Source organism: Tiliqua scincoides, chromosome 5 (assembly GCF_035046505.1).
Source record: "Tiliqua scincoides isolate rTilSci1 chromosome 5, rTilSci1.hap2, whole genome shotgun sequence".
Classification (NCBI taxonomy): Eukaryota; Metazoa; Chordata; class Lepidosauria; order Squamata; family Scincidae; genus Tiliqua; species Tiliqua scincoides.
Window position 1 is genome coordinate 140,009,730 of NC_089825.1, and position 22,701 is coordinate 140,032,430.

Consider the following 22,701-nt stretch of genomic DNA (forward strand, 5'->3'; position numbering starts at 1 on the left):
TACAGGTTGGATACAGAAGTTTTACCCTTTTGGCTGGTTCCTTTGTTTCTCAGAGAACCACACCCAGACCTTCTTACTTGTACTCTGTAACAAACAACGGACTCATGTGATATTGCATGTGACTTCCACTTCCTTATTGGGCATACTGGTGCATGGTTCCAGCCCTAACTGGGAAGCCTGTTACCCATCTATGGAGAAATTTCTGGCCTGCAACTTTGATTACACAAGAGTCTGGAATTTTACTTCTTGGGATACTATGACGTACATGTTCTTTTGTGAAGGTCAACTTGACATAATGGCTTTCCTATCCTGTTTTTAACAGCAACACTAGTCATTGCTTTGGCTCCTAATTTTGGTTGTTTTTCTCATCTGAGAGAAGTTAGGTTAACCCTTTAAAATCTCCATCACTGGGGTGAAGAGGGATGGTTATTCTCTCCCCGCTGATATATATAAGAGGGGCACCACTTGAAAAAGTGCCTTTTTACCCAGTTAGCAGGGGTAACTATATTATGGTACATTATGGACTCATATTATCACCTTATTGGTTTCATGCTGTATCATGATAACATGTCATTGGCTCTCAGAACAGTTAGTCTCATAGGTCAGTTTTGATTTAATAAAATCCACTTTTTGTACCATAAGGTTTTTCAATTTTTAGTTAATCGGCCATAACTTTTGATAGTATACAGATATTCCAATGCAGTTTGCTTCATTGCATTCAGCATTAAATTACCTTTCCAATGATATATAACATGATGATGTTATTCATACATGCCAAGACTTTCACAATTTGGTCACTAGTGTCAACCTCAACTTGTTGCCCCCCTAAAGCTTGATGCCTGGTGCAACTGCTACCCCCTCAACCTCCTTAGCTATGCCACTAGTATAGACAAAAGGTCAGTTCGATCACACATTTATGGCAGTGGATCTCGCGATCTGCTACTGTTAGTCCATTTACAATGGCATGAGAGGGGTGCTACCATCAGGCACTTGGGAGCTGCTGGTGCAAATGTCCTGAGTCTCCAATCACTGCTAACATGACTGCTTTAACTCCTGGGTTCCTCTCTTCTCCTCTCCCCTTATCTTTTTTTTTCCCAGCAGCCAAAAAAAGATGTGATTTTGACTTACCAGCACCGTAGAATTTCGCACATTTATATTCATAGCTACTATATGATCAATAGCTTACGCTAAGTGCGTGGCTACAGAAGCCCCTTCCAGACACAAATTCTCCTCCTGTTCAAAATCTCCTTGACAGAAGCAGAGAACTTAAAGGATCCTATTTGCATGCAACATGAAGGGTGCAATCCTAACTGCACCCTGAGCCGGCACAATTTTCCTTGGGGGAAATTAGCAAATACTGTATGTACGATGGACTATCGTTAGTCTCAGGTCAAGTTTTATGATCATCATAGCTTCTTGGAAGCACCTTAAACTTTTCTTTAAAAATATATCACCAGGCTCGACACTGAGGTGGCAGTAGTTCTTCCAGCTTTTAACTCTGGATGGTGCCAATTTTCTCTCTTGCTAAAGCTGGTGGTGGAATGTGTTGTGGTCGATCCCTCCTGTCCACCAGCAGAACATATAAGACATGTTGAGGGACTGTATGCACACTGGGCATTGCACAAGCACCGACCACAAATTGCATGAGACAAGATGGTATAAATTGGGCCACTTCATTGCTGACAGAATTCATTCAACTTAATCATGCTGTGGATCCTGACTGGGGAGCTCCTCCCATCCCCCTTTGGTCTGGACACCTCCCCTGAGGGAGTCAGATGCAGGTGTTCATGTTCCCCTTGGGGTGTTAGCACCCTGGCTCCAACCAGCGATCAGCTCAAGCCAACCTCTGATTCCCCACCAATCCCTGGAAACAGGGTCAAGGCAGCAAAATTGCTCAGCTCATCCCAAGCTGGAAAGCATTTAGGATGCACCTGGCAATTCAGGCCTTAAGGGTCACCAGCCAGCATCCCCAAGACAGCACCTGGAGATGGGTATTTGCTTCCCCTGAGGCCCTTACATACCATAGATGCACATGAGATCCCTGTTCCTAGCCCCAAACCTGTACTGTTCCTGCCAGAAGTGGCCAACTGGCTAAACCAGGGGTGTTAACCAGGGGTGGGCAGGAGGTCTGGTCTAGAGGGTTGATCCTCCATTTGCCTGAAGATAACATCTGAAGGTCACCAGTTCAAGGCCACCGGCACTGTGCGACCTTGAAGCAGCTGACAAGCTGAGCCGAGCTATTCCATCTGCTCTGAGCATGGGAGGATGGAGGCCAGAATGTGCAACCAGATCAAGAAAGAAACATCTGATTGTTGTGGTTTCTTGAAACATAGAAACCTTCTTTCAAATTGTAAAAATCCCTATGGGGATTTAAATTGCCTGCCTATGTAAACCGCCTTGAATAAAGTCTAAGAAGAAATCTGAGGACCAAGAAAGGCAGTATAGAAATACCTGTATTTCTATATCAATTGGGTGGACAAAGTGGGAACGGATGACATTTTGGATGTGGGGGTGATGCAAGGCTGTCATCAGACAGCCATTGTCACAAGGAGGCAGCCTGCTCAGCTGTGTCAGTGTTGTTATGGATATTAGCAGAGTACCTGCACCTGCAAAAATAAGGCAACTCTTTAATGACATCTCTGATTCTTCCATATCTAACAGTTGGACCAATTTACAGTCTAAGTGGAATCTATGAATGCTTCACAACAAATTGTCTTCACAACTGTTGTTTGGAGAACTAAAGAAAATAATCCCTTTGGCTGCTATTGTGAGAGAAATGGGTCAGTACTAATAAGCAAGTCTGAAAAGTCAGTTCATCCTTGTTTATTCCTTGTACGGTTGAAACCTCCTAAATGTTTTACAGACATAGCAACAGACACAAGCTTGTCCACAGCTTTAGGTTAACATTTGGATAAAAGAAAAGACACAATATTGAATGGGAGGAGAGAGAGGTTTAAAAAGATTGGAGGTGATCAATCAAGTGCTAAAATTCTTTTTCTGCACTAGCTGTTCCCTGGTGTTCAGCTCAGGCTTCACCACAATAATGTAGAGTTTGGGGAGAAAGATAAAACTCAACAATCCAGCACTAGAGGTCAAGATGGAGAAGATCTCCACGGCCACCATGTATTTCCCCTTGGTGCTTAGGTAGGTTGGGACAAAGGACACCCAGACACTGCAAAAGACCAACATGCTGAAGGTGATCAGCTTGGCCTCATTAAAAGTATCAGGCAATGTCCTGGCTAAGAAAGCCACAGTGAAACTGATGATGGCCAGGAACCCCATGTAGCTCAAGACAATGCAGAACATGATATTAGAGCCTTCATTGCATTGCATGAGGATTTGGCCCATCTGAGAATGCATGTCAGACTCTGGAAAGGGGGGAGAGGTGGCCAGCCATACTGCACAGAGGCCGGTTTGCGTAAGAGAACAGAGAACGACAATGGACACCGCCAGTCTCTTCCCCACCCATTTCCTTATGTGGTTTCCTGGCTTTGTAGCCACAAAAGCCAGAACCACAGTGACGGTTTTGGCCAACACCGAGGAAACAGCCCCAGTGAAAGCGATGGCAAACCAGGTTTGCCGGCGAATGCAGGACACTTTCCCAGGACAGCCAATGAACACAAAGGAACATAGAAAGCAGAGCAGCAAAGCAAAGAACAGGGTGCAAGTAATGCTCCCGTTGTTGGCTTTGACTATTGGAGTCATCCGGTGCTGAATGAAGCTCCCCATCACCACAAGCGTGACCACAGAAAAGAACAGAGCAGAAGAAGACAAGATGTTTCCCAAGGGCTCTTCATAGGACAAAAACGTTATGATTTTGGGGACACATCGGTCCTGGTTGCTGTCTGGATACTGGTCTTCTGGACACTTGTCACAATGATCTGCATCTGAACATGAGGACACTGTTTTAACATGTCAAAATGTGCATGGGTCATCTTACCTGCTTAGCCTAGTGGCATCAGTGCCTTAGTCTTATGATAGGTTGACACTGAATGGTATGAAACATGCCATTGGACCAATACAAGTTGAATCACACACATGGCCTGTGGTCAATATCACTAGTAGTCCAAGAGCATGAGGTGTGGTGGCTGAGTGGTTAAAAACACTAGACTTTAGGCTGGAAGGTCGGCAGTCCAGGAGTCCAAGACCCTGGTGTTGAGGTACAGGGTCACCTCCTGTTACTTGCCTCAGCTCCTGCCAACCTAGCGGTTCAAAAGCATCTAAATGCAAGTAGATAAGCAGGTACCACTTCAGTGGGAAGATAACAGAGTTCCGTGTGCTTCAGCATTTAGTCACGCTGGCCACATGACCACAGAAGACGTCTTCGGACAACGCTGGCTCCCTCAACGTTGAGATGGAGATGAGCACCACAACTGTGCAGGGGAAACCTTTACCTTAACTTTTTATTCCGATAACAGATTAACGTTCAGGGCTTGATTTGTTTAGCTGAGTTTGGCATTATAATGATACATCATGGACAGAGAATCATGATCAGACTTCATAAGTTGTAGTATACCATAGAAACAATGAACAAAGCATTAATTAAAAATCATATTCATCATATTCCCCTGCTCTCTCCAAGTGTGAGATCTCTTCTTTTCATTTTGGAGTAAATAAATCAATAAATAATATAGAATTTCCTGATTTACCAGTGGAATAGGAGCTGGCATGTCTCAGTTCAGCTAATTAATTCAGCATCACACATTTCTATGGACATAGCATTCCTCTGGAAATAATGCAACATATACCTATTAAAACGGACCACAAGGAACAGCTTCAGAAAGCTTGAAAACCTGAGAGGCAGTGTAGTGCAGTGGGTAGAATAAGGCCCTGGAAGATCGAGATTAAATTCACCATTTGACCATAAGTGATCTTAGCCCAGGAACTCTGAGCCTAACGTAAAGTACTTTTCAGCCCAATCCTATCCTCTTTTTCTGCCGGCACAACACATATTCCACCAGAGGAAAGAGAGGGTAGATTGGCCCATCATTCACCCATTTCTGTGATCACTGTGATTGCAGGCATTTATGCCTATATGAACCAGTCCTTTCTGCAGATCACTTATACAAACATCGGAATGGCCTCCCCATTTAGCTTTGAATGTGTTTTCTTACCCATCTGGCTTGAAATCCTCCCTTCAGAGCACTGAGCACAGTCATAGCAACAAACTGGCTCCATCTGACGAACCACTCTGCTCTGGCCAGGACGACAACTCTCAACACATGTGGATTGGGGCAGCACCTCAAAACAACAGAAGAGGTTTTCTGGGGAGAATTGTCATATTGCTTCATGATACTTATACCATCAGCCACCCCAATGCAGTTACAGATATATGCACTCCTGTAGTGGGAATGCATAGTCCCTCTACTCACTTCCCAATGAATTTAAATTAGACCTCTTAAGCACTCTGGGGAGAGCTGCAAGGTGACAGTAGAATGTTTCCCTGCACTCTTCTGCTTTTAAAAGTAGCATGTTTGAGAGCAGTGTCTGAATATGTCACATTCATAGAGCAGATTTTAAGCACTTCATATGGTATCTGAGGTTCAAACTACACAATGCATTAAATGAGTAGATTGTCCCTTTTCAGATCATTGGTGTCTGTAACCAGGTGGTGTCAGATTGGGGGCAATCTGCATCAGGAGGGTGATGTAAAGAAAAGGGACTTTTTTACTTTTCTCCCAGTGCAGCCCCAATTCAGACCTATCTGCCCCCTTGGCTCCTACGTGAAAAATAACCAACAAGCATACAAGGGCCAAATTATGCATTTAAAGACATGTGCAGTTGACTATAAAAAATAATTACAATAGCTCTTTAAGTATATTACATGCACTTGACCAAAAAAAAAAAAAAATCAGAGAAAACCAACAGTTTAAACACTGCAGACAATTTACCACCTGCAATTCCACTTATTAAATGCTTACCCCAGAGTGAGCCTGAGACTGGAGAATGAAGCTGCTATTCTCTCTATAGGTCTCACTTCCCACATACCAATCATAGTTTTTAATGAGACAGCATGTATTTTATGAATAAAAGGATTTGCAAGGTAATTTTGAGTATGTGCAATTTTAACTTTACATGCCGACTCTGGAATGTAACCCTTGAATAAGATGCAGGTTGACTATATATCTTATTGCAAATGCCATCATCAACTAGCTCCACCAGCTTTATAAGAGCAGCCAAGAGTATCTCAACAGTTACCCAACAACCTGGATTACAACTTGCAACTGTAAAACCTACAGTTTGGTTCTTCCTACAGTAATGATTCATTACCTACAGTAATGGTTCTTTCTACCTGGTTAAACCTGTGATTCCACACAATGGCACTTTCATTAATGGCAAACTCTTTTCCTCCAGGAGCCTGGTGGAACATCTCTCCAACTTCGACTTTATGGAAGGATTTATTGGTAAATGGAACCAAATTGATGATATCATATCAGTAGTATAAGGGACCCACCTTCTGTCAAAATACCGGAACCATGTGACCGGATGCGGAAACCCCTCCCCCCTCCCCACCCCCGGAAGCACGTGACCGGATGCAGAAATACGTCAGCGGAAACCACGCCCCGGAAAGGGTGGAGGGTGGGCATGTGACCCCCTCTAGGAACTCCTCACGAGACCCCTGACCACGTGGTGGAGGTTTCAGAACGGCAGGACCAGGGGGGTGGGTGGCGCCCAAAGGGCGCCATTTTCTGCGCCGCCCCCCGGAAATGGGGTGCCATGTGACCCCTGTAGGAACTCCCCTCGGGACCCCGGACCAATAGGAGGGGGTTTTAGGGACCACAGGACCGCTGCGTGGTGTGGAGGGTGGTCCCGAGGATATGCCAGGGCATGTCTGTACGAGGGGGGAAATTTAAACTGCCGGGGAGAGGGGAGAAACCCTCTTTCTTTTGCAACCAGTAGAGACTTACCACAACAAACAAGCAAAAATAAATAAATAAAAAAAATGGAGAGACCCGTGGAACTTGACTTGCCAGAGTGTTTAGGGACGACAATCAATTTTTATAATCTGGAGCCAGAGCAAGGTGTTGCAACAATAGACTGGGCTGCATATTTGAATCACGGCGAACAACTGAGTGAGAATGCAACAGCCACAGTCGCAGCCACTGTGGAAAATGCACCGATCTCTTCCCTAGAGACACCCAAGAGGCCTACAGAGCCAAGTAACCATGCAGCAGCCCCACTGCAAAAAAAGCAGAGGAAGCGTTATCACAGTACCAGCTCAGACGATTATGAAAAACCCTCTCTACACCTTATGTACAAGCTTGCCTTAAATGAAGAAAGCCGCTGTTACCCATCTGTCCCATGCAAGTGTGATAAAAACGAGAACAATGTTGGACAGCATGACGCTGTGGAATCTTTGAAAGCCAAGAATGCACAGGTAAGATTCTTTTGGAGTTGTGAACAAAAAAAAAATGTTTTAGGATGTGTGAATAGTTCTGAAAGAGGGGTCTAATCAATTTTAAATTATTTTAAGGAACCACCTGTGGAGAAAGAGGGCCCCAGCTTACCTGAGAACAGATAGTATTTGGTAAGTGACCTTCTGGGGGTGGGGTGTGGGGGGGGGGGTTTGGTTATATTTTAAAGAAAATTTAATATTTGGCTAAAAATATTTTGCAGGATCTTTTAGAAAAACAAGAATCTTTCGTTGCACTGAGACATCTGTTAGGACTGCAATTGACAGAAGTGGATAATGTCCTACCAAGAAACTTCTCAAGTGCAACACGTGGAATAGCCAGAGCAGTTGTTCACAGCGTGCTGAAATTGTGCTTACAGAACTACTTACATGAGCTGTGTCAAGGCTGCCAGGTGAATGCCCCTGGGCAGCTAGCACATGAGTGTGTCAACTGGAGACAGTCTGATATAGACACAAGTTTGAGAGAACTGTGTTGGAACTTGAATGTACCCGCCATACTGCATCTTATTTTAATGCTTGGTTTTACAATGCACTGTCTAGATGTGGATTGTGAAACAATCCAATACACACTGTCCCTCAGTGAAACAGTGCACAAGGCGCCAGAACCCCAAAAAATGTTATACAAGATTTTAAAATTATCAGATCAGAGGTTTGTACAGCACATGCAGCATATCACGGGGAGAATGAATTATCATAGATTCCTTGTGAAATGATTGACTTTTAAATATTGCTGTATTTTAGATTTTTGTAGCCACTGTACATTTTTTTATGTTGTATGTGTAAAAGCAGGAATAAAAAGATTTATTTCAATTTAGCATTCTGTAGTTACTATAGTATTTTTTATATTCTATGTGTAAAAAGCAGGAATAAAAAAAAAGTTTTGTTTCAAAACAGGCTGGCTGGTCACAGGGTGTGGAAAACCAGCACAGGGCTCCATTTAAACAGAGTGATTTAATCAATTCAAACCTAAGGAAACAGTTTAGCAGCTGGCTGGTCACAGGGTGTGGAAAACCAGCACAGGCCTCCATTTAAACAGTGATTTAATCAATTCAAACCTAAGGAAACAGTTTAGCAGCACACCTTCCCCAAGCTCACATGCTCATTAACAACCTGAAGCTGCTGGATTTGGGGGGTGGTTGGGTGGGCGGCTCTGATCTTTTCTTTGCAGGAGCTGGGGGGAGGCGGACACCACTCCCAGAATTCTGAGCAAGCAGCCAAAGGAGCAGCCAATCATAGGAGGCCAGGCAGAGAGCCATATAAGCACCGATCTCAGCCACCATCTTCCTCTCTCCACCTGAACCTGGGTAGACAGACTTATCTCCCACACAGGTGAGTATATACAGACCTCCATCTTGGGTGGCAAGCCCTGTGGTTGTTTTTGATGCAAGTGGGGAGGGGGGTGGATGTTTGGTGGGGCATGGGGTTTGCTAAATGCAGTTTGTTTTTTCCCGTTTTGCTGGGGTCAGCCTGGTTGCTAGCTGTGCTCCCTTGAATCTGGGTAGCTATTTTGGGGGAATGCTGTCTGCATTCTGGATAAATTCCCTGTTTATAGATTTAGTTTTCTGAGTGAGGCTTGCATTTGTGAGCCTGGCCGCCATCTTGGGTGGCAAAGCATGTGCTTGCTTTTGCTGGAAGGGGGCGGGGTGGGGGTGGATGTTTGGTGGGGCATGGGGTTTGCTAAATGCAGTTTGTTTTTTCCCCGTTTTGCTATGGCAAGACTGGTTTAATGTCCTGTTTATAAAATGTTTATATATGTTTATAAACGTTATAAATGTTTATAAAATGTCCTGTTTATAGATTTAGTTTTCTGAATGGGGCTTGCATCTATGTGATGTGCCTGAAATCATTGTCCGTTTGTTAAATCTTGAATGTTTTTTTTCAAGTATTTACTACCCAGGTGACTGTGAAAATGGCAGAGCAAGGAGGCTTCACAGAATCACAGATGGCTGGTCGGTATTCTTGATTATTAGTCTGAAATTGCACCTTTTTTAAAATAAATAAAAAATAGAAATAAAAATGGCAATCAATGTCTATTCTCTTCCCTGACTCAGCATGGTTGGATGAACCCATGTTAGGAGAGGCAGCCCCTTCCAGCATTCCCCAGAGAGGTAATTCCTACTGTTTAAAGCTAAAAAGAAAAAGAAAAAAAGGGGGGAGGCCCTTTTCTTGTTTCACAAAACACTAAAGCTCTTCCCCCCCCAGATCCAATGCCACCAAGACAACCAAGACACACAGTGGCCCTAGGTAAGGATCCTTGACCAAGGCCATGATTTTGCTCTGCATGCAGGCCTGTGTTCACACCTGTTTAGGGCTAGTCCGTTTTTAAATTTTTGTTGTTCTTTCTTTCAGATACTGCTGCAACCCCCAGAACAATCTGTGCACCCATGGGACATTATACCTTTCACAGAGGTACCCATACACCCGCCCCTGTTTTAAATACAGTTTTTTCCAGTGCATTGAGACAGTTGTTTAAAATAAAAAAAAAATTAAAAATTTAATGTCCTGATGTTTGTTTTCCAGGAGATGGCTCTAAGGCTGTGAGACCATAGTCACACACCAACACCACCCCCCAGAGAGGTAAGTCCTTTTAAAAAGCCCATTTTAAAATGTCATCCTTCCCAGCAGCCTTTACTTAGCATGTGGTTGGTCTGTGGAACTCCCTGCCACTCCAGCGGGGCTGTCCTTATGTTCTTATGGGCGTTAACTCTCTCAAAAACAAAACACACACACACATACAGGCACTGCAGCGCACAGGTCTGTTTTAAATATTGGGGGAGGGGGGGTTTCCACAGCATTCAGACAATTTAAAAAATTTAATGTCCTGATGTTTGTTTTCCAGGGGAAGGCTCTAAGGCTGTGAGACCAAGGTCACACACCAGCACCAGCCCCCAGAGAGGTAAGTCCTTTTAAAAAGCGCATTTTTAAAAATGTTTTTTCCCCAACAGCCTCCCATTGTCCTTTGGAAAGGTTTCTTAATGTGCTCTTTTTCCCTACAGCTGCCAACCCTCAAAAACGTGTTGCAACACAGAGCACATGTGAAGATGAGCCCCCGTGTAAAAAGGCTACTGACACTACCCCACTGCCAAGCATCAGCCATGAGCAAATGGAGACAGGATACATGTTTTCAGACTGCAGGAACACAAACAGGAAAGAGAACGCTACCTCACCTCTTTGATCACAACACAAGTTTCAGCATTGAATGCCCGTTTGAAAGAACACTGGTCTAGATTCATAGCTGGGACTCTGGAAAAGGCTGAGCTTGTAGCATTCCTAGAAGAAATTAAACATGTCCAAATTTACCCAGGGGTTCTGAGCCAATTTGGGGCAGGGGTCCAACCCACACCAGAAAACCTGGTTGTTGATCAAGGACTCACTGATTCAGTGGAATCTGATGACACCGGTTCTCCTTCCCCAGAGCTACCAGTCTCTCCAACAACATCTCACAGCTTCTAATCAGACCACGCACCCCCACATGTTCCAGAAACACAGGGTCCTGCTTCAGGAACATCTCACAGTGCTGAATCAGATTCCGATAATGACCCCTCAAAAGTCTATCTGGAGAGGGTGAATCGGTGGGAGTGGCATGCCCCCCATTTACCAGTTTTCCGAATTGGAATGTCTTTTCGGTTTCAAAACCTTGAGTAACTGGGCCACACCCTTCTGGTGCAAGAGGCAATAAGCAATTGTATTCAACAGCTATTTGATGAATTAAATGGCCTCTTGCAAGATGGCGATCTGGTTCAGATGCGCCTAGAAGGCGGGGGGTTAAATGACCCACTCTTTTCTGTTAGAAGGCATAGAGGGGCTCTGAGTGCTCAAGATTTTTTGAACCAACTCTCACATCTTATGCAGAGCAACACTGAGATTCATCTTGATGGTACACTACGCCTCATAGTGAGTGTAATCAGAAATAAGGGGGGGTGTGGTAGACGCGTGGTCAGCTCTATACTCTATAGCCAAATCATACATAAAAAGCGGCGCCACCTTGTGGACCTCGGTAACATTGGTGATAACCTGTGTTTTGGGGGAAGTCTTCTAGCAGTCCAAGCACCTGGGAAAACTGTAACACAGTTAATGCAGGACACCCAACAAATGTATGACGAGTTGTGTATTACGCCTCAGCAAAAGTTAATGTTAACAGATGTGCCAATCTTTGAAAGCCATTTACATGTGAATATCGGGGTGGTCATACACGGCAATAAAGGGTGGGGTATTTTTAGAACAGGGCCCCCTATATATCCTAAGTCCTGCTTTCTGCTGCTGCACGATGACCACTATTATGGGATCCTAAACATGAAAGGGTTCTTTGGTAGAAAAAATTACTGCACTCTGTGTGGAAATGCTTATACCCATATGCACAACTGTGCATATCACTGCCGTTTATGTTTGGAACCCCAGTGTGCACCGGGCAAAGCACAACGCTGTGACACTTGTAAATTATTAGCAAAATCTGCACGCTGCCTGGCAAGACATAAAGAACTGGCAGCTGAGAACAAGATAGATTGTGGTGCTAAAATTATGTGTGACACCTGTGAGGCATATCTCCCTAGAAAACACAGATGCACAGTAAAGTGCTGCAAGCAATGCCAAGAACCGCTTGGCCCTATAAAGAGTCACCAGTGCTTCATGCCCCCTCTTAAGGAAGTTGAGGTATCAGAATGGTATATCTTTTATGATTTTGAATGCTCTCAAGACACAGGTACCCATGTAGTCAACTACATTTTTGCAATGGGTATGGAGGAAAAAGATACCTGGGAGTTCAAAGGGGAGGGGTGCATTTCTGCCTTTGTTAAAAAGTTTATTGACAAAAAGTTCAAGAACTACACCTTTTTGGCCCATAACGCCAAAGGTTATGATTCTTATTTTGTAGTTCGGGAACTACTGGCTGAAAAAATGGACATAGATCTCATTGTGCAGGGGGGCAAGCTGATGTGTGTGGCCGTAAAATGACTGGGCATAAGGTTTATAGATAGTTTAAAATTTCTTCCCATGAAGCTGTCAAAACTCCCACAGGCTATGGGGTTTGAGGGGTGTAAAGGATTTTTCCCACATTTTTTTAACACGGCTGAAAACAGCACTTATGTGGGAACTTTTCCTGATAAAAAATATTATGGGCCTGAAAATATGATGCCAGGTGAGAAGAAGGATTTTCTCTCCTGGTATGAGGAGAACAAAAATAACACTTTTGATCTCCAGAGAGAGCTTGCGCACTATTGCCAGCAGGATGTAAAAATATTGAGGAAGGCCTGCCTCTTGTACAGGGAGGAAATCCTAACTATGACTAAAGGAGAGGGTAAGAATGAGGGCATAGATCCTTTCCAGTTGTTGACACTTGCTAGTGTTTGTATGGCCATGTTTAGATACAACATGGCCTAAAAAAAGAAACTATTGCTCTTCTCCCCTGGGACAATTACCACAGACAGACAAAGAGATTTTCCACTCCGGCCATACAGTGGCTTCAGTATCTTGAACATAAAGAAGGAATTGAGATCAGGCATGCTCTAAAAGGAGGTGAACACCAGGTGGGGAGTTATTTTCTGGATGGGTTTGCAGTTGTCCAGGGCAGGCCAACTGCCTTTGAATTTAACGGCTGTTTTTTTCATGGGTGTCCTAATTGTTACAATGAGAATGCTAGAAACCCCATGACTGGTACAAGCTTTCGTGACCTCCATTACAAAACCCAATTTAAAGCAGCCGATCTCAAAAACAAGGGGTTTGATGTCAGGACCATTTGGGAGCATGAGTGGCACCAGATGTGTCAAACAGATGCTGAGCTTAGGGGGTTTCTAAGTGAAAAAAAATTCCCACAGGCTTTAAAACCCTGGGATGCGCTTTTTGGGGGCAGAACCAATGCCATAACTTTGTATTATAAGCCTACAGATGGTGAAGAGATCTGTTATTATGATTTCACAAGTTTATACCCCTTTGTCAATAAGACTAAACTTTATCCAATTGGGCATCCAGAAATCATATTTAATAATTTTGGACCTCTCTCTGACTACTTTGGTCTTGTGAAAACTAGAGTGCTCCCTCCAAGAGGTCTCTTTTTCCCAGTATTACCAGTGAGGGTGGGGGAGAAACTCATGTTTCCTCTGTGCCGCACATGCGCAGAGGCTAGGCAGCAGGAACCGTGCCACCACACAGATGACGAAAGAGCCCTAGAAGGCACATGGTGCAGTGTGGAGTTAATGAAGGCTATAGAAAAGGGGTACACAGTTTTGGAAATTTTAGAAATATGGCATTTTGAAAACAAATCTGAGGATCTGTTTTCAGATTACATTAAAATGCACTTGCGCCAGAAACAGGAGGCTTCAGGGTATCCAGGGTGGTGTACAGATGTGGAGAAACAAAACAAATATATTAATGATTACTATGAGAGAGAAGGGATTCAATTACGCCCGGATCATATCGCTGTGAACCCAGCAAAGCGTCAAATAGCAAAACTGTTTCTAAACTCTTTGTGGGGGAAGTTTGCACAGCGTTCAAACCTTCTGAATACCACCATTGTGAGGGACCCTACGGAGCTCATGGATTATGCCTTTTCTCCAGACTATGAAGTCTCAGGCTTTGAAATTATTGATGATGAAACTGTGAGTGTATCGTGGCGCCATGCTAAGGAGCGTTTTACACTGTCTGGGAAAACTAATGTTTTGATAGGGGCTTTTACAACTGCATATGCCCGGCTGGAGCTTTATAACCTGTTAGACAGGTTACAGGAGAGGTGTCTGTACCATGACACAGACTCTGTGATATTTGTACACCGCCCAGGGGCATGGTGCCCTCCCTTAGGCAACTATTTAGGGGATCTGACAAGCGAGATCCCGCCACATGAGCGTATCACAGAGTTTGTTTCATCTGGACCGAAGACATATGCTTATTCTTTATATCCTTCTCAAAAACTGTCTATGAAGGTTAAAGGAATAACACTGACATCGGCTAATTCAGAGCATGTAAATTTTCATAGCCTGAAACAGATGGTTCTGGACTACGGGTCAAATCCTAAAGAAATTGTTGTACAGCAAATGGGTATTTTGAGAAATAAAAAGCAGTGGAATATTGAAACAGGGCCCCTAAAGAAAACACTAAAGGTAGTATATGACAAGAGGGTTCTGGTAAAAGATTTCAAAACCCTGCCTTACGGCTTTTAAGATGGATGTGCGCTGGAGGCACCCGTTTTCAGCCATTCTAGCTGGGCCTAGCCACTGCGGGAAAACATACTTTATAAAAAATATGCTGGATAATGCTGATACTGTGTTTTCTGTTATGGCTGAAAATATTATTTGGTGCTACAGCTGCTGGCAACCTGTGTACAAAGAACTCCTGTGTAAATACCCCCATATTCGCTTCATGGAGGGTCTTCCTGAATCCTTCAGTGATGACCAGTTGCTCCCCCCAAATAAAGTGAACATTGTCATATTGGATGATCTAATGACCTCTGCTTCTAACAGCGCGGAAATTGGCAACGTCTTTACAAAATATGTACATCTCCGTAATCTAAGTGTTTTTCTCATCACACAGAATATATTCTGCAAGGGGAAAACCAGTCGCACGACCACCCTAAATGCAAAATATATGGTACTGTTCAAATACCCCAGGGATAAACTACAGGTCGTAACGCTGGCCCGCCAGATGTACCCAGGAAACAGTAAGTTTTTCATGGAGAGTTTCCAGGATGCAACCACCAAGCCTTATGGTTATCTATTGGTGGATTTGTGTGCAACCACCCCGGAAGCTTACAGACTAAGAACGGGGTTGTTTCCCCCTGATTGGCCTGTTGTATATATTATGAAAAAAACCACAACCCATAACAAAAGGAGGTGACTTAAGCACCTGGCTTCTCACTTGTAACTGCCCGCCAGCCCACAACATGTCTAACTGCGTTAAGAGAAATCTGCCCCTTTTAAAACTGCTGATCAATGCTTCCCCGCGCCAGAGACACTTCATTCTGTCTCATGCTTCATGTGACTTAATTTCTGCCATCTCAGAAATAGCGCTCAATACTTTAAAAGGCAACATACCTCTATCTGCCTGGCAGATATCAGTGTTGAGAAAAAAACGTGCGTTTATCAAAAGACTGAGCAATAAAAGGCTGTCTTTGAAAAGAAAGAAGCAGCTTGTTAAGTAGTTGGGCGGTTTTCTTGGCCCCTTACTAAGTTTTGCTATTCCACTAATAACTGGCCTTTTAACTAGCCAGTAATGAAGTATGCTGAAAAAATGTACCTTGTGCCTAGCCACCAGCTAGAGCAACTCAAGGCACCTACTCCACGAGAGGAAAACATCAGGGCTGCAGCCATGTATTCCTTAGATGGTGAAATGCAAGGTGTTCTTCAGAGGCGGGATTTGTCCCAGGACGAGAAAGCTAAACAATATACTGCACTGCTTCAAAAATACCTGGTCCATGTCAAACAGGCTGACGCTGAAAAGGAAAAACTCAGTCTGTTTTTACCATCAGCCCCTGAGCCCGGTGCTGTTGCTGCAGAATCCCCTGCAACTCACGCAGGTATCTTTCATGAGGTCTTGGACAGCCTGCCTGCCTGATTTAAGAACAAAGCGCGGCTGCTGTTAAACAAAATGAAGCAGAATCAAAGTATTTCATCCTGGGATGAAAAAGGTGCTTTTGTTTACAGAGGGGAACCTGCTCCTGGTTCCAATATGCAGGACTTGGTGAAGGGGATCACCCAGTTTCATGCTCTGCCTGCCCGGCGCATCCCTAAAGGATGGGATTTATTTCTCCAGGCCATGGCTGAACTTAATGTTCCATCCACAGTTGTTGGGAAACCCACCATCAAGGACATTTTGGAACACATGAAAAATCCAGGCCCTGTTACAGAGTTGCCACAGGTGCCCACCCCATCCAGGAGATCTTCTAGAAAGCAAAGACAATCTAACACCTTTAATTGGCTCAGCTTATGAATAAAATAAGCTTTTAACTCCACCCCCACTGCCTTTGCCTTGTTATTAACAAACAAACAAATAAACCAGGCACATAAATTTCATTTTTAAGCCGGGGGGGGGCACTTTATTGAGAAACACGGCCATGAAAATCATTACAGGAGACACATGTCTGGGCATGTTGAAAAACACAGGGGGCAGATCGGTGCATGTTCCTCTCCTTTTTTACAAATTGCACCACCATCTGGTCATTCCTTGGTAAATCATCAGAATACAGTTCTTGAATCTGTTTAAAACTCCGGCCCCTACAGCGCTGGTCCAGAAAAAACACACAGTGGTACCCACAGGTCACAGCGTCTGGGGCCTGTAGTTGCCTTGTTTGAAATGTCGTTACAGAGGCGTTTTTTCTTAAAAATGTCATGATGGCTCTGGGGAGGCGGGGGTGGTCTGGGGGGTGTCCATAGGAGTCAAAAAATTCACCGTGGTTGTCTTCTGTCAGATATATCGCGAGCCAGTGTTCTCCAGGCAGGTTGTGTGGATGTGTGTTGACCACTAGCCCCAGTGGTCTCTGCAGAAGTTTCTTTTTAGGCAGCTGGTCAGAAGGAAATACACCTTTGAACATCTTCCTGGTATAGGAGTTTGTATCCATCAGGCGTGTTAACTGCAGCGTGTCCATCTTTACATATAATCAAACAAAACACTCCTCCTGTGGTTAATTTCAATAATATTGTCAAAAGATGCAGTATGGCGGGTACATTCAAGTTCCAACACAGTTCTCTCAACATTGTGTCTATATCAGACTGTCTCCAGTTGACACACTCATGTGCTAGCTGCCCAGGGGCATTCACCTGGCAGCCTTGACACAGCTCATGTAAGTAGTTCTGTAAGCACAATTTCAGCATGCTGTGAACAACTGCTCTGGCTATTCCACGTGTTGCACTTGAGAAGTTTCTTGGTAGGACATTATCCGCTTCTGTCAATTGCAGTCCTAACAGATGTCTCAGTGTAACGAAAGATTCTTGTTTTTCTAAAAGATCCTGCAAAATATTTTTAGCCAAATATTAAATTTTCTTTAAAATATAACCAAACCCCCCCACACCCCACCCCCAGAAGGTCACCTACCAAATACTGTCTGTTCTCAGGTAAGCTGGGGCCCTCTTTCTCCACAGGTGGTTCCTTAAAATAATTTAAAATTGATTAGACCCCTCTTTCAGAACTATTCACACATCCTAAAACATTTTTTTTTTTTGTTCACAACTCCAGAAGAATCTTACCTGTGCATTCCTGGCTTTCAAAGATTCCACAGCGTCATGCTGTCCAACATTGTTCTCGTTTTTATCACACCTGCATGGGACAGATGGGTAACAGCGGCTTTCTTCATTTAAGGCAAGCTTGTACATAAGGTGTAGAGAGGGTTTTTCATAATCGTCTGAGCTGGTACTGTGATAACGCTTCCTCTGCTTTTTTCGCAGTGGGGCTGCTGCATGGTTGCTTGGCTCTGTAGGCCTCTTGGGTGTCTCTAGGGAAGAGACCGGTGCATTTTCCACAGTGGCTGCGACTGTGGCTGTCGCATTCTCACTCAGTTGTTCGCCGTGATTCAAATATGCAGCCCAGTCTATTGTTGCAACACCTTGCTCTGGCTCCAGATTATAAAAATTGATTGTCGTCCCTAAGCACTCTAGCAAGTCAAGTTCCACGGGTCTCTTCATTTTTTTTATTTATTTATTTTTGCTTGTTTGTTGTGGTAAGTCTCTACTGGTTACAAAAGAAAGAGGGTTTTTCCCCTCTCCCCGGCGGTTTAAATTTCCCCCCTCGTACAGACATGCCCTGGCATATCCTCGGGACCACCCTCCACACCACGCAGCGGTCCTGTGGTCCCTAAAACCCCCTCCTATTGGTCCGGGGTCCCGAGGGGAGTTCCTACAGGGGTCACATGGCACCCCATTTCCGGGGGGCGGCGCAGAAAATGGCGCCCTTCGGGTGCCACACTCCCCCCTGGTCCTGCCGTTCTGAAACCTCCACCACGTGGTCAGGGGTCTCGTGAGGAGTTCCTAGAGGGGTCACATGCCCACCCTCCACCCCTTCCGGGGCATGGTTTCCGCTGACGTATTTCCGCATCCGGTCACGTGCTTCCGGGGGCGGGGAGGGGGGAGGGGTTTCTGCATCCGGTCACGTGGTTCCGGTATTTTGACAGAAGGTGGGTCCCTTATACTACTTATGAATGGTAAGCAACCCTTGAAAATCATCCATTTTTTCTATGTCTTTCACTTTCTTCTCATCAATCCCAGTTATGATTGTGCTCTAAGGGCACAATCCTAACCAACTTTCCAGCACTGACCTAGCCACAATGCAGCCCCCAAATCAGGTAACAAATATGCCCTTACTTTCAGGAGGCCTGCTTGACCTTCTCCCCTCTGAAGGATGTAGTGCATGCCCCATTGGCACAGCTATGTCAGTGCTGGAAAGTCGGTTAGGATTGCACTTTAAATCTCTTGTGCTCTCTCCTCCACAACACTGACTCCTTCAACAATTCACCTCTCAGGAAAGCATGGAGCATGCAACAATAATGCATTGGGCATGTAACAAAAATATGCCGGAAAGCACGTTTGCAACTCCTTGTGAGCAGACTAGGCCAGCGCAAGGACACACATCAGTCTCCTTGTGCTCGATCCCCCACGGGGCAAGGGTAAGTTTGCCCCAGCTAGGCTGGCCAGCATAGGGGGCTGAGGAGGGTGGCAGGAGGTTAGAAAGGGGCATTTTGGGGAAAGGGAAAAGCAGGCTGGTGGGCAGACCTGGACCTGGAGAGGAGGTGGAACTAGCCTGGGTGACCTAAGCTGTATTCTAACACACACACCTGGCCAGGGCCTCTCCAACCAGCATGGAAGCACAGTGTCAGCCCATGCGGGCCTCCGTACTGACTATACAACAAGAACGCAATCAAAAATCATTTATTTAAAAAATTTATACTCCATCTTTCTGGAATCTCAAGGCAGCTTACATAATGCGAAACAATAAAACAGCAGTATTCCTTGGAATATTAATCTATTGCAGTGTTTCTCAAACTGTGGGTCGGGACCCACTAGGTGGGTCGCGAGCCAATTTCAGGTGGGTCCCCATTCAATTAAATAGTTTATTTTTTATATATTAGACTTGATGCTCCCATGGTATGTGACTGCATTTGGGGAAATGTTACAGACCTGTACTTTGAACAGGCTACCAGTATATGCTTTTAACAATGATAGTCAATGAAACTTACTTCAGGGTAAGTGTGGGTAGGATTACAGCCTAGGATTCTTAAAATTTTCCTGCTTGATGATGTCACGCCCAGTCATGATATCACTTCTGGTGGGTCCTGGACAGATTCTCATTCTAAATCATGGATCCTGGTGCTAAATATGTGAGAACCACTGCTCTGTTGTGATATTCAAATGGTTGCTCTGCCCGTGGACTCCGTAGCCTATTTCAACAATGAACACCCTTTGTGCAGGCACATATGTGTGTTTAAATTCATTTGGACTAGTTGAGAATTACCTTTTAAGCCTCTTTTTAGCCACCTTGATTGGGTTCTTTATATCATTGAAAGGCAGCACACAAATCCTCAAAGTAAACCCCAGCCTTCAAGCGATTGTAGCAAAATACCAAGAGGGCCCTTCAACTTTTATTCTCTAACTTCTTCCAACTTCTTATCCGCTTTGCTGATTCCTTCTTTTTTCCAGTCTGAGGAGAACAGAGAGCCTTGATAGCCCTATCCTATCCACACTTTCCTGGGAGTTAGCTCCATTGACTCTAATGGGACTTACTTCTGAGTAGACATGCATAGGATTGGGCTGCCAGGCTGCAATCCTAGACGTGCAATCCTAAACTTACCTGGATCCTAAACTTACCTGGAAGTAAACTCCATTGGGAAGAATGGGACTTACTTCCAAGTAAACATGCCTGGAGTTATGTTGCAACTGCCCTCCTAGGCACCCTTTCATTGGGGTATGTTTCACTAAACATAGTAAGCCTTGCTTCCAGTATCAACTTGCTCTGTGGAGGAAGAGGGAGGGGGGAGAGGGAGAGAGAGAGAGTGAGATCCAAGGAATGAGCAAAAGCAGAGGAGGTAGTCAGAGAGGAGCTGTAAGGAAAAGGGACACTGAAGAACATAAGTGGCCCTGGGTTGCCACCTTTGTTGCTGCTTCCAAGCATTCTGCTAGCACTTCAGCTAAGTACTTCTGGTCACCAGCAGAGATGGGTCTTGCCTAATGGGACAGACTTTCTACGTAGATTTCAGTGCAATGTCACAGATATGTATACACTTTCAGGTATGTACAGGGTATACCCCTAAAAGGCACATTTGATTTTTAAAAACATTTATAATGACATTTTTAAAATAGGTAGAACTTTTTATAATGGAATTTTGAAGTCTTCACTGAAACAACTTTTAAAAAATTAGTATATAAAAACAAGAATAAAATTAATTAACAAATCCTGAGTAATAGTGTGAGTGGGTGGTTTAAAGGTAGCAGAAGAAGTGAACAATCACACTCCTCTACACACTCCATAGAGCACAGAGCTCTATCGAATGTTCTTCTTATTTACACTGTTCTGTCCCCATATTTTGTAGAAGATGGCAGCAGCAAGATGGAGAATGGAAACCAATCCATTGTGAAAGAGTTTGTGTTGTTGGGTCTCTCTCAGGCAAGAGAGGCCCAGCTCTTCCTATTTGTTCTCTACCTTGTCTTCTACTCACTGATCCTGCCAGGAAACATCCTCATCATCGTGACCATCCAAAGCGACCCCCAATTGAGCTCCCCCATGTACTTCTTCTTAGCCAATCTAGCCTTCCTGGACATCTGCTACTGCTCTGTCACCCCACCCAAGATGTTTGCTGATTTCTTCTCCAGTCACAAAACAATCTCCTACAAAGGCTGTATAGTCCAGATCTTCTTCCTTCACTTGCTGGGGGGATCTGAGGTCATCCTTATCATTGCTATGGCCATTGACCACTATGTAGCCATTTGTCACCCATTGCGCTATGCCAGTCTTATCACCAGAGCAGTCTGTTGGACTCTGGTCTTGGCCTCTTGGGGTGTAGGCTTCGTGCACTCTATTATCCAGATCATCTTTATTGTCCCACTCCCTTTCTGTGGACCCAACGAGTTGGACAATTTCTTCTGTGACATCACCCAGATTGTCAAGTTGGCTTGCAATGACACTTATGCTCTGGAATTCTTCATGTTCTTCAACAGTGGCCTGTCCAGTGTGATGTGTTTCATCCTCCTGCTCATCTCCTATGGAGCCCTGCTGGTCAAGGTGAAGATGGGCTCCTCTGAAGGGAAGAGAAAAGCTGCTTCCACTTGCATCACCCACATCATCATCATCTTCATCATGTTTGGTCCTGCCATCTATATCTATTGCCACCCCTTCTTGGACTTTCCTTTTGACAAGGTGGTGGCTATTTTCCACACAACAGTCTTCCCTCTGATGAACCCCATGATCTACACACTGAGGAACAAGGAGATCAAACAAGCCACAAGGAGGTTGTTGGGCAAACACAGACCTCTTGCTTGGCCAAGCCTGGTATAAACTCTGCCATTCTGAGCCCATGCCTAAACAACAGAACAGTTCTTTCTGCCTATCAAACCAAATTTGATACCAGTGGTCTAGCTTGAAAACAAATCATTCAAGTTGAGTTTGGGCATGACAGCTACAGTGTGGACCTGGCAGAATCGCACAAAACTGCCTTACCCAGTCTACACCTTCAACAGGAAGCTTTCTACATCCTGTTAATGTTCTCCTGTGTCCCCCTTGCATGCAGGGTGCCTGCCTGCTTGTTGTCTATAAGGTTCAGTTTTATAATACCCTGTAAAAGCAAGATACATTCATTCTTAGCACTATTGGTAAGAATAAAAGTGAATTGGTGCCGGGGGGGGGGGTGCAAGGTCATGGAGAACCGTGGATCACTGGATCCACAGATACCGGATCTGGGGATAACATGGATGTCTGTACACACTTAGGGCCCAATTCTATCCAATTTTCCAGTGCCAGTGCAGCCATGCCAATGGGGCATGCCCTGCATCCTGTGTTGAGGAGGCAGGCACAGAGGCCTTGTCAAGATATGGGGACGTTTTTTCCCTTATCCTAAGGCTGCATTGCAGCTGCACTGGTGCTGGAAAGTTGGATAGGATTGGTCCCTTACGTGGCAGTAGGTCCCAATGGACTCAGTGGAACTTCCTTCTGATTAGACATGTCTAAGATTGCACTGTCAGCCCAACGTGACTTATTTTCAGGTGTTGTTGCTCCTTGTTCTTAAGCCCAAAGAATGAAATGACTTAAAAATCAAAATACATGCGGTCAATTAGACTCACCACTTTTAACAGAAAGAAAAAAAACTTGAGATATCACCTTGTCCA

The 22,701-nt window shown here is 44.5% G+C and overlaps 1 protein-coding gene across 1 annotated transcript; it reads left to right on the forward strand.

The window, feature by feature from the left end:
- Positions 1-20,929: 20,929 nt before the first annotated feature.
- Positions 20,930-21,874, forward strand: LOC136653919 (olfactory receptor 4N2-like). The gene has a single exon (XM_066630788.1). It carries the CDS (start codon positions 20,930-20,932, stop codon positions 21,872-21,874), a length of 945 nt encoding a protein of 314 aa, XP_066486885.1.
- Positions 21,875-22,701: the final 827 nt, after the last annotated feature.

Bases quoted from the DNA above. Each gene is read 5' to 3' on its own strand.
- LOC136653919 (XM_066630788.1), top strand. From the start codon at position 20,930: ATGGAGAATGGAAACCAATCCATTGTGAAAGAGTTTGTGTTGTTGGGT.